This window comes from Gossypium hirsutum, chromosome D02 (assembly GCF_007990345.1).
Source record: "Gossypium hirsutum isolate 1008001.06 chromosome D02, Gossypium_hirsutum_v2.1, whole genome shotgun sequence".
NCBI classification, from domain to species: domain Eukaryota; kingdom Viridiplantae; phylum Streptophyta; class Magnoliopsida; order Malvales; family Malvaceae; genus Gossypium; species Gossypium hirsutum.
The window spans coordinates 49,056,681-49,069,428 of NC_053438.1; the positions used below are offsets into that span (position 1 = coordinate 49,056,681).

General features: G+C 33.9%; 1 protein-coding gene across 3 annotated transcripts; it reads right to left on the bottom strand.

The window, feature by feature from the left end:
- Positions 1 to 7,880: 7,880 nt before the first annotated feature.
- On the bottom strand, positions 7,881 to 12,025 carry LOC107909985 (probable splicing factor 3A subunit 1). Of its 3 annotated transcripts, XR_005910644.1 has the most exons (5): positions 11,837 to 11,993; positions 9,305 to 11,558; positions 8,863 to 9,185; positions 8,168 to 8,264; positions 7,881 to 8,047 (listed from the first exon to the last, which is right to left on the bottom strand). XR_005910644.1 is itself a non-coding variant. In XM_041089422.1 (3 exons), exons 2-3 carry the CDS (start codon positions 11,492 to 11,494, stop codon positions 8,916 to 8,918), a joined length of 2,460 nt encoding a protein of 819 aa, XP_040945356.1. In that variant the 5' UTR covers positions 11,495 to 11,558; positions 11,837 to 12,025; the 3' UTR covers positions 8,547 to 8,915. The 3 variants fall into 3 exon arrangements, 1 of the variants encoding a protein (XP_040945356.1); XR_005910643.1 differs by having other exon boundaries at positions 7,881 to 8,264; XM_041089422.1 differs by lacking the exons at positions 7,881 to 8,047; positions 8,168 to 8,264 and having other exon boundaries at positions 8,547 to 9,185; positions 11,837 to 12,025.
- Between the last annotated feature and the right edge of the window lie 723 nt (positions 12,026 to 12,748).

Here is a 12,748-nt window from a genome sequence, read left to right on the forward strand (position 1 = left end):
CCACTCATACATACAACAACTTCTCAAGAAAATATGTGCATCTATATGAACATTGATCGTACAAGGAATAAACATAATACACCGTGCAAAAGTCGGGTCCAGAGACTCACTAGAGACTCATATTTACTTCGAACTGAAGTTTCTGTTTCAATTGTCCTTCCCAATCCTGCAATAGCAACTATTTACAATATCATGAAATTTTCAATAGAATCCCCATTTACAGATATTTTATTAATGTTTCAACTATGTACAACCCTCATGCAAGGCCTTTCACACACACCGTACTGTTCTTACACCTTTCATCATCCTTACTCATCAACAATCATAACATGCAAGGCTATAAGACTTACTAGAAGGTTGAATTATACATTGATTAAATGAGGTCTTAACTTTACCTTAACGAAAGAAAAGAACATTTAGGTTGGAAAGAAGAACCAGGACATAAAATAGAAAGTAAAGTCATCTAGAATGTCTTTTCCCTTACTAGATATAAACTCTATGTCCTCCTGCTGTGGACTTTGACAAGTAAAAATTCTTACCTAACCCAATCTCCTAGTTTTCCCATAAAAAACTAGGGGAAAGTAAAGAAAATTTGGTGAAGATCTTCATTATTGTTTGACCAGTCAAGGGGAGGGTTAAATCAATCCAACTGACTCCCAACCAATCTCGTCACTGGAACCAACTTGGACAGTTCTCAGCAAACCGAGTATACTATACTTTGGCGGCGACTCGCGTATGACGTGGCCTTAAAGATAATTAAGTCTTTTGTAGCATTCTCACACATTTGGTAGGATTTTTGTGCCCAACCAAAACTCTGAGGCGTACTCTTTCTAATCCCATGAGACTTGGTCAAGAAATTAATTTATTTACTACAGGGTTATCAAATTCAATCTAATTAGATGTGAAGATGTTGCAACCTAAAAACTTGGTTCAAGCTATGAATTTGGTGCGAACTTTTGAGACAAAATATCAACTAACTCAAGCTGCTTACCTGTATAGTTGGGAATTGACAAAAAAACTCTAGTACTAGTAAGAAAGATCCTCATTTTATTAAAAGGTTTACTCATGTAAAGATGGCAGAGCAATGAGACAAGGGTTTTTGTTACAATTGTGATGAACCATACTCGTTCAAACACCAATGTAATAGCTCGATTTTCAGTGGTGTCAGAAACAGTGATTCGAGGCCACCAAATTCGGCAAGTAAGCTCATAAATTTTATTATTTAATATTAACAAGTCGAATATGATTTTAAAAATTTTTTTGAATTAGTAATTTATGTTTTATAATGAATTATTAGGTTCGAGTGATAAAACCCTAGTTCAAGTGGTTTTAGAAAATGAGGTATAGGGACCTCATTTCTATAAACTGAGCCGTAAATATTTTTATAAATATTTACAGTGTGTCATTAAGGTAGTATTAAAGTTTTGTTGAAAAATTGTAACGTTTTGATAGTTAATTAATTAAAAAAATACTAAATTGAAAAAGGTGCAAAACTTTCTAATTATAATAATAAAGTGACTATGGCTTGATTAATAAATAAGGAGGGACTTAAGTGATAAATATGCCTAAATTAATGGATGAGGCGGCATATGAATAAAAAATAATAAAATAAAAAGAAACAATGGTAAAATTGTAATTATATTGAAATTAAATAAGACAAATTGAAATTTAAAAGCATTCTAGGCTTTTCTTCTCCAATTTTCAGTTTAAAACAAACAAGGGAGAGAGCTCAAGCTAGTTTTTAATATTTTTGCCTCATATCAAAATCGGGTAGAAAATCAAGAAAATGAAAAATTTACCAAAATGCCCTTAAACTTTGGTATTTCTGCAATTTAGCCAGGTAAGTTCGTTTGAACTTTATTCTGTATAATTTTGATTAAATTGAATGTTAATATGTGATTATATTGTGATTAAATCAATATATAAATATGTGTTAGAATGCAATTTATTGTGTTATAAAACGACGTAAATTCAAAGACGTGCGACAATTATTGAGTTTCATTTGAACCTTAGAAATTCAATGGATACAAATGACATGTCATTAAGGGTTCCCGATTGGTTGTGGTTCTGCATGTGTTGCAAACACACCGTAACTCTCAGGAGCTTCCCGATATTTAGCTCTTATGAGCATCCCGATATGTGGCTCTCACGAGCTTCCTGATATTTGGCTCTCATGAGCTTCCCGATTAATGGCTCTTTTGAGCTTCCCGATAATTAGCTCACATGAGCTTTCCGTTATACAGCTCACATGAGCTTCCCGTTATATGGCTCGAAAGAGCTTCCCGTTTACATGCTCGTATGAGCATACATGTACATGAATTAACGGATTACAGTTTTGTACACTTCGTGCGTACTACCCGTGTATCCAATGATATTCTAAATGGTTCAACGGGAAATGTTCTATTATGAGACAATATGAGTTCGATACGAACTGTTATCGGAATATATATACGAAATACATGGAAATGACGGTACATGATAAATTGATATAATGAATGAATGATATATGTTTGTGAAGTAATGGAAAGAGAATGATATGTATCATGACATGTACATATGTGAATATTTTTGATATGTTGATACAAGGAAATTATGTAAGTTGAGACGAGTAATAAACTCAAGTGTGACATGTAGAGAAAATAAGTTTATCAATGTTGAATTTATATGAAGTATGTGCAAGTACGCTAACAAGTGTTGTTGTTTGATGCTTAGGCAAGTGCCAAGCCATTGGTTGAATGGTATTATTTTTATTTATATGATGCATTGAAATGGTAAGTACTCAAGAGAAAATATGCTAATGCTCATGAAAGAGTGGTAAGGTTTAAATTGTGCAATTTCTTATGAAATGACTTATCATGGGATTAATTCGAGAAAGGCTATGTTTAAATGCACTAGCTTGTGGCTGTGGATGAATGATATGCTTATGACTTGAGTGTTATGCAGATGGAATGAGTGTGGAAAGTAAAGAAATGCAAACGAAGATAAAGAAATTTGGAAGAGTTTAAAGTTGTTTAACATCATACTAAGCTAGGGATAATATGTATAAGTGATGTTGTGGATGTATTCACCTTGTGAGTTGATGAATATAGCTTCATGAGTATTGCGGTAGTAATGTTGGATTATTCATGATATGTATAAATTCCATATATAAAATGAATTGATATGATTAAAGTTTATATGAGTTTACTAAGCATTCATTGCTTACGTATTTGTTTTTAATTACTTTTTAGATTATTGGAAGCTCGATCGAGTTGGAATTTTGTTGGAGTTACATCACACTATCTATCGATTCTATCGGTACTTTCGGATGTTTTGATTTTGGTTATAATGGCATGTATAGGTATTCTGGTTAATGTTGGCCTATATGAGTTTTGTTAATATTAACCACTTATTTGGCCTGTGTTTTGGCATATTTTGATTTAGTGCATATTTGTCTTATATGTTTGATGTGTGGTTTGGTCTATGGTTGTATGGTGAAGGGTAAAATGTTAGTTAAAAGTGCATTTATATACATGTGTTTTGGGATGCAACGAATTGATCATGAATCGGTACCTTAATATGTAAGGTATATATAACTAAATATGTTAGTATTTGAAATACATTTTGGCATCAAATGGTAAGTTTTGGTAGGTAAGTGACTTGGTTAGAAATAATGCAAATTAGTCTGGTAAACCTTGGGTACAAATATAAATATAAGTTAGTTATACATTGAATTCATGAATAAACCTATTATAATCTGTCGTCTAAGGCACCTAAAGGCGTATTGATTGTAAGTGGCGGTATTATATGTTTAAATCTTGATTTTAACTTGTTTTGGATGCTTAATTATGGCTTGTAGATATGCATAATGATGATTGTAGGTTGGCGCCAAATTGGGTGAGAAAAATGGCTTGTAAAATGGCTTATTTTCGTCTGCACGGGTAAAGACACGGGCGTGTCTCTCAGCTGTGTGTAACACACGGCCGTGTGTCCCCTGTATCTTTTAATTTGCACAAAACAGAATGCTCACACGGCCTAGCACACGGGCGTGTGGCTTGGTCATGTGACCCAAGTCAAAGAGCTCATAATTTTGAAAATAGGCTAGGACACGGCTGTGTGTCCCTATTTCGAGTTCCCACAAGGCCTGAGAAACAGGTGTGTCTCTTGACCATGTGAGACACATGGCCTAGCAACACGGGCGTGTGTCCCCTGCATCTTTGAAAAATTTGAATGTTCTCCGAAAAATTTGCTGAGTTTTTTATATAGTCCCAATTTGTTTCTAATGCATAATTTGGGTCTCGAGGGCTCGTATAAGGGACAATATGTATGATTTTAATTGATTTTTGACATGAATGCCATATGATATGAAATGTTTGCATTTTCTGTCTGCTTGATTTGCAAACTCTGGTAATGCGCCGTAACCCTGTTCCGGCAATGGATTCGAGTTAGGGTGTTACAACCAATGCAAAAAAATTTGTTTTGGTTGGAGATAAAAATCTTTAGGATTTTGCGCAAAATTAAGAGGAGTTTCAATCTCGAGCTTGCAGACAAGCTCTTTTTTCTAGGAGGGGAGTAGTGTTACATGTCAATCAATTATTATATTAGTTTATTATTTTATTAGGAGATTTCATTTATGAGTATTTTATATCTTTAAGAGATCTTTTTTTAATTAAAAGTATTTTAGAGAGATATTAAAAGTCTTTTTTAATATAAAATATTTATTTTGGTTTCCTTAGCTTAATGTCTTTTATTCAAATAAATAAACCTATATAACCTATATTTCAAAGGTCAGTTGGTAGCACTAAAAAATTAAGTCAAATTAAACCAATTTTTACAAGATTTGATATTCTCTCTAACGAGTCCTAAGGTCTAGAATTCCCTTTGACGAGTTCCACTTTTTCAACATAGGTCATTCGCATGGAAGGGATAAAAGGCAAGGAAAGAGCCCTAACAAGACAAACAAATTGCCTGTGAATCGTCCGGTGACAAGATCCATCAATCGAGACCGTAACATGTTGATAAGCTTATTTACTTGATATTCTGATATTGTGAATTATCAATTTGTTAACATCACTGAGTTTCATTACTTAGCGTACGGTTTTGTTTGTTACCATGCACAAGCTACAAGTTCTTTTGGAAGTTGATTCATTAGTTTCCAACATCTAGAAACTTTAGTACTCAGTTTTATTGTTAAGTCCATTATGCCTCTTTAAATTTGGTGGAATAAACAACATGTACCTAAGTCATAGGAATTTTTCTTACATGCTTTATATATGAGTTTGAATAATTGGATGTTGTGATCATTTGACATGGATGTTGGTTACATATTTTTTAACTTATAGCAATTTCATAAGACAAACTTTGATTTTTGGTTTGAGTGGACTTATGCGTGCTTTAATATTACCAATTACTTGTCTATCTATATTTTGATATAGTGAATTAGATTCCTTGATCTTTTGTGTTTTTAATTTATTTGTATGTTAAAAATGTGTATATTGGTTGGGATCCATAGTAAACAGGTTTAGGTACTCGCGCCACCCTAGTGAACAAACTTTCTATTGGAGCAGAAAGTTGTCTATCAACGCTTGGTGGAGTGGAGCGGAAAGTTTTTTGCCAGCACTCGTTGGAGCCAAAAAAATCTTGTGCTGAAGCTGAAAACTGTTAGTACAAAAATTTCGATGAGGAAACACGAACATTAACTTGAACAGAAAATGAGGAAATAGGACAAGGCTCCAAGGCGTGTATCAAGCCACTATATTTAAGGTTCTATTCACCCCCTCCTATACTCAGTGTGCAAATGAGTTTCAAGCAAATGAACCTCGAGGATACAATGTAGCCCAATGACTATTTTCATTTTGCATTGACAAAAATAGTCCACTAAACATTGAGCAATGTATAACAAGAAAATCAATTTCTATAAAGAATTTCTGCAGTAACACTTTATAGAACAATCTTGTAATATTAGATGGAGGAAAGATAGAAAGAATTTTTAGAACTTGTTCGTATGATTTTCAAATGAAATCTCATTCCTATTTATAAGAATTTTCATGTCTCTTCATAGAGGCATATTTCAATAGGTGTCTTTTCTGAATAATAATATGTTTAAAAGAGACATAATTATTTCATCTAATATCTCTTAATTAAACATAACTATTCAAGTAAGATTGTTTGAATAGTCATAATTCTTTGTTAATAACCAAAAAGATATAACTTTTGAATAATTACACCCTTTCATTTATAGTTATTGGAATACTATAAATATTGTTGAAAATGTTCCAAAAAAAATCGCCTTAATGGCATATAACAAGTTATCCTTTCTCCGTGCTATGTCAAACCTATATCAGATAAGAAACACTCGAAAATTAGTCCAATTTAGCACTAATAATTTATAATTTATTAAAAATATAAACAAAATAAAATTCTTAAAATCTTACTAGAATAAAAGAGTAATAACCCTAAGATATTAAAGTTATTGAGGTTTTATTCGTGCTTATAACATATCGTTTGGTCAATATTCATATGCCACACTTGTTTATTTTAGTTTAGGTGTTAAACCTTTGTTCTGTTTCAGTTACTCTTACAACGGATATGACATTGTATATCCAGATCTGTCGATTGGATCAAGTATAAGGTGTTCAAAATACATTAAAATTTATCAAAAATTATCAAAAATTACTTTCTTTCCCTTCAATTTTTAAATTTTGAACAATTCATTTTCATAATTCTTGCCGCTTCTTTTTTTTACACTCTTTAGATTTTTAATATATATTTTTATTTCTTTTTCAATTTTTTTAAAAAAATTAAAATTTTTAGAAAAAATTTAAAAAATTTTATTCAAAATTTGAAAAACATTTATATTTTTAAAATTTTATCTATTTTTTTACTTTCTTTTGCTTTTAATTAAAATTTGAAGAGTTTTATTATTTTAACAATTTTTGGAATTTTTATTGAAAATTAGGAAAACTTTTAGATACTTTTTTGTTTGAAAATTTGAACTTTTTTTAAATGATTTTTTCATTATCAGACTTTTGTTATTTATAATACTTTGATTTTAGTTCTAATTATTCAAATTTGTATTATTTGTATTTGTAATTTTATTTATAACTTTAAAAACCATAAAATTTCAACTTACATTTAATTGTCCATAATTAAAAGAACAAATAAATTCAATTCTTTTTATATCAAGTAAATATAATTATTTAATTCTTTTTCACATTAAATAAATATAATTATTTTTGTATACAATAAATAAAATAAAAATTAAATTAAAAAATTATATACGCAATTCAGATAACCAATAAATTGAAGCACAAGCACAATACAAATTTGATCAAAATTAGTGTAGTTTTGAAATTTATCTTCTTTTTTTTTAATTTTACATTTATTTCATCTAGAATCGTTCCACCTATATTTTGCATTCGATTAATTATTTTTTAGGCTAAACTATAAAGTAAATATTTTAAACGTTAGAATATCTCCAAGTACTTATCATAGATTTAAGCATTTTAGGAAGTTAAGTTTTTCTATTTTTTATAATTATTAACACCATTAGAATTCTTCTATTAAATATTTTAGTGAGATATTTTAAAATTAAAAAAATTAATCATTTATGAGTTGAATAGAAAATTTTAACAATGTTTACAATTCATAGAAATACATTAGTATTTAATTATAATCTTAAAAATACATCTGTATTTTAATCATAATAGACTTACTAATGATATTGCAAAAGTAAAACATCCAAAAATGTCAAAAATTAAAATATAAAGATTAGATCTCAAATTTGAGTAAAATACAATAACCAAACTCAAAACTGAACATTGTTGTAATTGGCGTGTAGCGTTAGAGAAATGTTAAAATGTGCAACTAACAAAAGAGGTAATTATCAAAGCCCAAGCACAGGTCACAGATATTTGACAATTTGTTTATTGAAAGTTATGAAAGCTAATCAGTTTGTTTGCTTATAGTGCAGCTAAAGAACACAAATACATTATCAAGAAAAAGATGTCGATAGATAGCACCAATGTCTACCATGAACTCTAACTAGAGACTAGCCACCCAACCAATGCTGCAATGAAAACAAAAACAAAGAAATAGCAGCTTTAAGAAGAATCCCTAAAAATACAAGGAAACACAATTGCTTCTACGCCATTGGAAATGTCAAATGACAAGCCACCGCCACCAGTACCTGCTGTCCTGAAACACCACCTGTGATAGCTTATCAGGTTTCACATAACATCCTTGACCATGACTCCAAACAAATGGCTGTTCTGAAGTGAAAATGTCTACAGAATCAAAAAATATCATTGCATCAATCATCGTTGACCAAATCCAATAAGAGTAAACATCAGAGAAATTTGCTCAGAAAAGCCTTTGGTGAGTGGTGTGACATAGTCACACAACTGGGAGATGTGCTGCTCAGCATAATCTATTCAAACTCCTATAGTTTTCACCAACTAAGCACAAGCATTGTGTTACCTACAAAACAAACACTTTTTCCTGGTCCAAGACCCAAATATCACACTATTTGCCACGATATATAACTTAACAAGACACTTTCATGATCATTAACATGGGCAAAATATGTAGATAATTATATTAGTGGTAAACCCAGTGCAGATTCAAAGGGAAGCAATAATTGGTTGGTAACATAACAGGGTAACTTGTCTCCCTAAGCTAAAGGATGCCTCTACTTCCATTGCCCCTGAGAGGCTCGCCAAAATGCCATATCTGTAGTAGATATCAGACTTGCCATCAGATTAAAAGAACAAGACATGTTTTAACTATAGCAGTAACATTATGATAGTAATCCTAGTAGTACAAGACCAAGCCACTTTAATCTCCAAAATATAACAACAAAGAGGATTGAGAAAAGAATCCCACGATAATTTTTAAGTTCCCACTGGAAGCTTGGATAGCCTCGTTCAAAAAACTCATCACCTCTTCCTCCCACCACGTTCCCTCAATGAAAGAGCAAGCGTTTCTCCTGCTCCAACATTGTAATATGCAAGGGTCATATTGTCCTTCAGAAACCCAGCTTTTCCACTCAATTTCTGCTTATTTGCAGGAAGCTGAATCTCCCCTGCAATTTTCTCCTTCAAACTGCCAACTGTTTCAGATAAGGCCTGCACTGTGATCTCAAGAAGTTGTCCTTTGAGATTCCCTTCATCAAGGTTGGGAACAGACACAGTAATGCAAGCAGGACCCTACAAGATAGAACCCCCAATAACAATCAGAGCTTAATAAATTTAAGATACCATGCGACAAATATATTAAAAGAAATACAAAGAAACAAAACTTGGGGAAAAGCAGCAGCTCCCCATACCGGATGTTGAGCAAAAAACTGATCTTCTGGAACAAGCTTGGCATCATCAAGTTTCTGTCTTTTTGGCTCTGGCTCATCAGGAAGTGGTGGAGGAGCTTCTTCAGGTGGTGGCGGTGGAGGAATTCCTTGAGGCAAAGGTGGAGGTGGCTGCATCATGGGCATAGAAGGTGGTGGGACAGGAAGTGGGGCAAAGGGTCGAGGAACTGAGACGGCAGTAAATTGAGAACCTGGTGGAGGTGGCACAGGCATATTAACTGGGTTCATGGACATTGTTGGAGACATTTGTGGCGGTCGATTCATCATCATGGGTTGTTGGCCAGGTGCCATCTGCATAGGAGGTGGTGCCTGACGCATTGACTGCATTACTGGAACACCAATTGGACGAGGTTGAGGTAACGAAATAGGAAGCCCCCCACTAGATGCGGCAGAATATTGGGGAGCATTTGGAGGAACACGAGGGAGATTTAAAGCTAGTCCAGGAGGTGGGGGGAGGGGTCGAACTGATGGGACACCAGGTCGAGGAGGAGGAGCAGCAGGACCAGGAAGGTTCTGTGAAATGCTGTTAGCAGCATCATTTGGATCTTCTCCCATGATGGTTTGAGACATAGCCTGGTTTGCGGTACGTCCAATGCTTCCAGTGTGACCATCCCATATAACCTGTTTTGGTTGCTCATCTTTCTTTTTCTCAATTTCAGCCTTGACAGCATTAGAAACTTCTTCCTCAGTGGTACCAAAGATATCAGGACGTGTGCGTGCAAGTCCCACAATGTTTCTAGATATCTCATCATCCTGAGCAAGTGTTGTCTCCCTAATCTTCGCAAACATCCTTTCTTTCTGCTCCTTGTACTTGGGATCAATTAAGGAAATTCTCATGTGTTCAGACATCTCATTAATGGGAATTAGCTCACCAGTTATTGGTGAGACAACAAACTTGGTAGGGTCTCTTTCAGCAGTGATTCTCTCCTCAGGCCTCTTCCAGTTCTTCACAATTCTCATTGGTGGTTCAGGGTCCTCATTTACCCTTATATCCTTCTTCTCACCATCATTCTCTCCAATGCTAGCAGCTCTCATGCCTTCCTCAACAAGCTGTACCTCTTCTTCATCCATTTCCATTTCCACCTCCTTTCCAGGCTCAGTAATCTCATCTTCTTCCATAGCAGTGATCTTGCTCCTCCTTATTACCTCCTCAATGGTCATTGGGGGAGGTAAGTCCTCATCCTCGTCATCAGCAAAGTCTATAGTCTCAACCACAACAAAATCATGCCAGTCAATCATTGCCATTTGCATTCTCTCCTGCTCAATTTCATCCTCAGCTTTCTGCCTTGCCTGCTCCTGCGAGCGTTCCCATTCCAGCCGGTGCAAGCACCTCTCAAGCACAGTTGTCATATCAACAACACTCTTCCTCAACTTTTCTGTCAAACCCTTTGGAGGCATCAACACTTTGGAATATGCATCAGCAAGTTCGGTGAAAAAGGTAAACATACTGTGAGTAGGCCTTAAAAAATTGAACTGGGGATTATTAATCTCCCTACTGGTCAACCCAGTCAAGAATGATTTCCCATTTCGTGCAACAAACTGTGCAGTCAGCTTAATAATATCCAACTCTTCCCCTGTAATCCCTTCAGGAAGTCTAACAGTATATTGGGCTGCTTCTGGTGGTTCAAGATTCTTCCGCACAGGCAGTCTAAACAGCGCAGCGGGATCAGGCTTAGCTACTAGCACTGCTGCATCATTCCCATCTGCAGCTGCAGCTGCAGCTGTAGCAGTCTCAGCTGGAGCTGAACCGGCAGACTGCAATTGCGGCTGCTGCTGCTGGGAGTTGGGCTGGTTCTGATTCTGAGCACGAAACTCAGACAACCTATGTTGATAATAAGCATGGTATGGATCTGAACTAGTCAAGAAATTGAACTTGACATTGTTAGCGTTATTAGCAATGATTCTTTTCTCGAATTCGGGTCCATTTTTGGCAACAAACTGAGCAGTTTTATCAACGATATTCCTAATATCAGGAGGAGGATGAATGATTCCAATAGTTCTAGTATGAGTTGCAACTGAGTTAGCTTTGTTCTGTTCTTCATTGGTTTGAATCTCCTCATTTTGAGCCTCTGGCACCTGAGATGGAGGTAATGGCCCTAAATCCCCATCAGAAGGGGGTGCCGGAAGGGGCAATATTGGCATTACCCCTGGCATTTTCACTAGACTAACAAAAAAAACCCTAACTTATAGACGAAAATTAAAATCAACCACCATGAACCTGCAATTAACAAATTTTAAACAAAAAAAATCAGTCTATTCCAAAAACTGATTGAAAACCTATGAAAATGTTAGGGCACAAAAATAAACGGTATAATGAAACTTAAACTTGTTACGTCCTTTAGGTCAAATTTCTTACGAAAATTTTCTTCGAAAAGAACTAATAAATTACGGATTGCAAATCCGAAAACCGAAAATTCGTAACAAAAACATAGCCGCCGATCAAAGGGACATAAAAAGAGAGAAATTAATAGAAGAAAAGGAAGGCGTGAAGCTAACCTGAAAACCCCCTTCCGTCTCTTTTTCTTTAAATCTGCGCTGCGAATCAGAGGAAAAAATTTATTATGGTGGATTTCAAAGATAAGAGTGTTTAAGAATGAGGGCAAACACAATTTTTTCCTTTTCTGGGAAAAATAAGGAAGGATGGTGGCGCATTAGGGTTTATAACACGGTAGGCTGGTAGTTGGCCCGTTGTTGAATATTTAAAGCCCAAGCCCTTTTATAAATGCCTTCTCCCAACTTGATACTTAAGGGGTTTTTTCTAATTTAGATGTTATTTGATAAACCCAAACATTAAGTACAGAATTTTATGAGTGCAGAATTTACATCATAAAATCATGTTAATAAAATTTAAGTATAAGTGCAGAATTTACATTATAAAATCATGTTAACAAAATTTAAGTATAGAATATAATTATGTTTTCTAATAATAATAAATTTTTATGTTTGAAATTACTTATTTTATATTTTTAATCTTATTAATATAATATTAGCTTAACTCACAAATTGCTACTTAAATTATACCTTTTTTCATATTTTGGTACCTAAACTTTTTCTTAGTCAAAAGTGGCACCTAAACTACTTTTTTTTCCCCAAGTTGGTACGTCCATTAGGCAAACTGTTAAGTTTATTTAAAAAAAAAAGCTTAACCCATGAATCAGTACCTAAACTATGCATTTTTCTCATTTTGATACATAAATATTTTTTTGGTTACAAGTGGTATCTAAACTACTTTTTTTCAAAGCTGGTACCTCTTATAGTTTAATCGTTAGTTAAATTGTTAAGTCTATTTTAAAAAAAAGATAACCAATTAAAAATTAACATGTGACAACAAAAGACAAAAAATATTATTTCTCTTTTATATCTGTTATTCTTTTTTTTCTTTACAATTAGACAAATGGTCGAACCGAT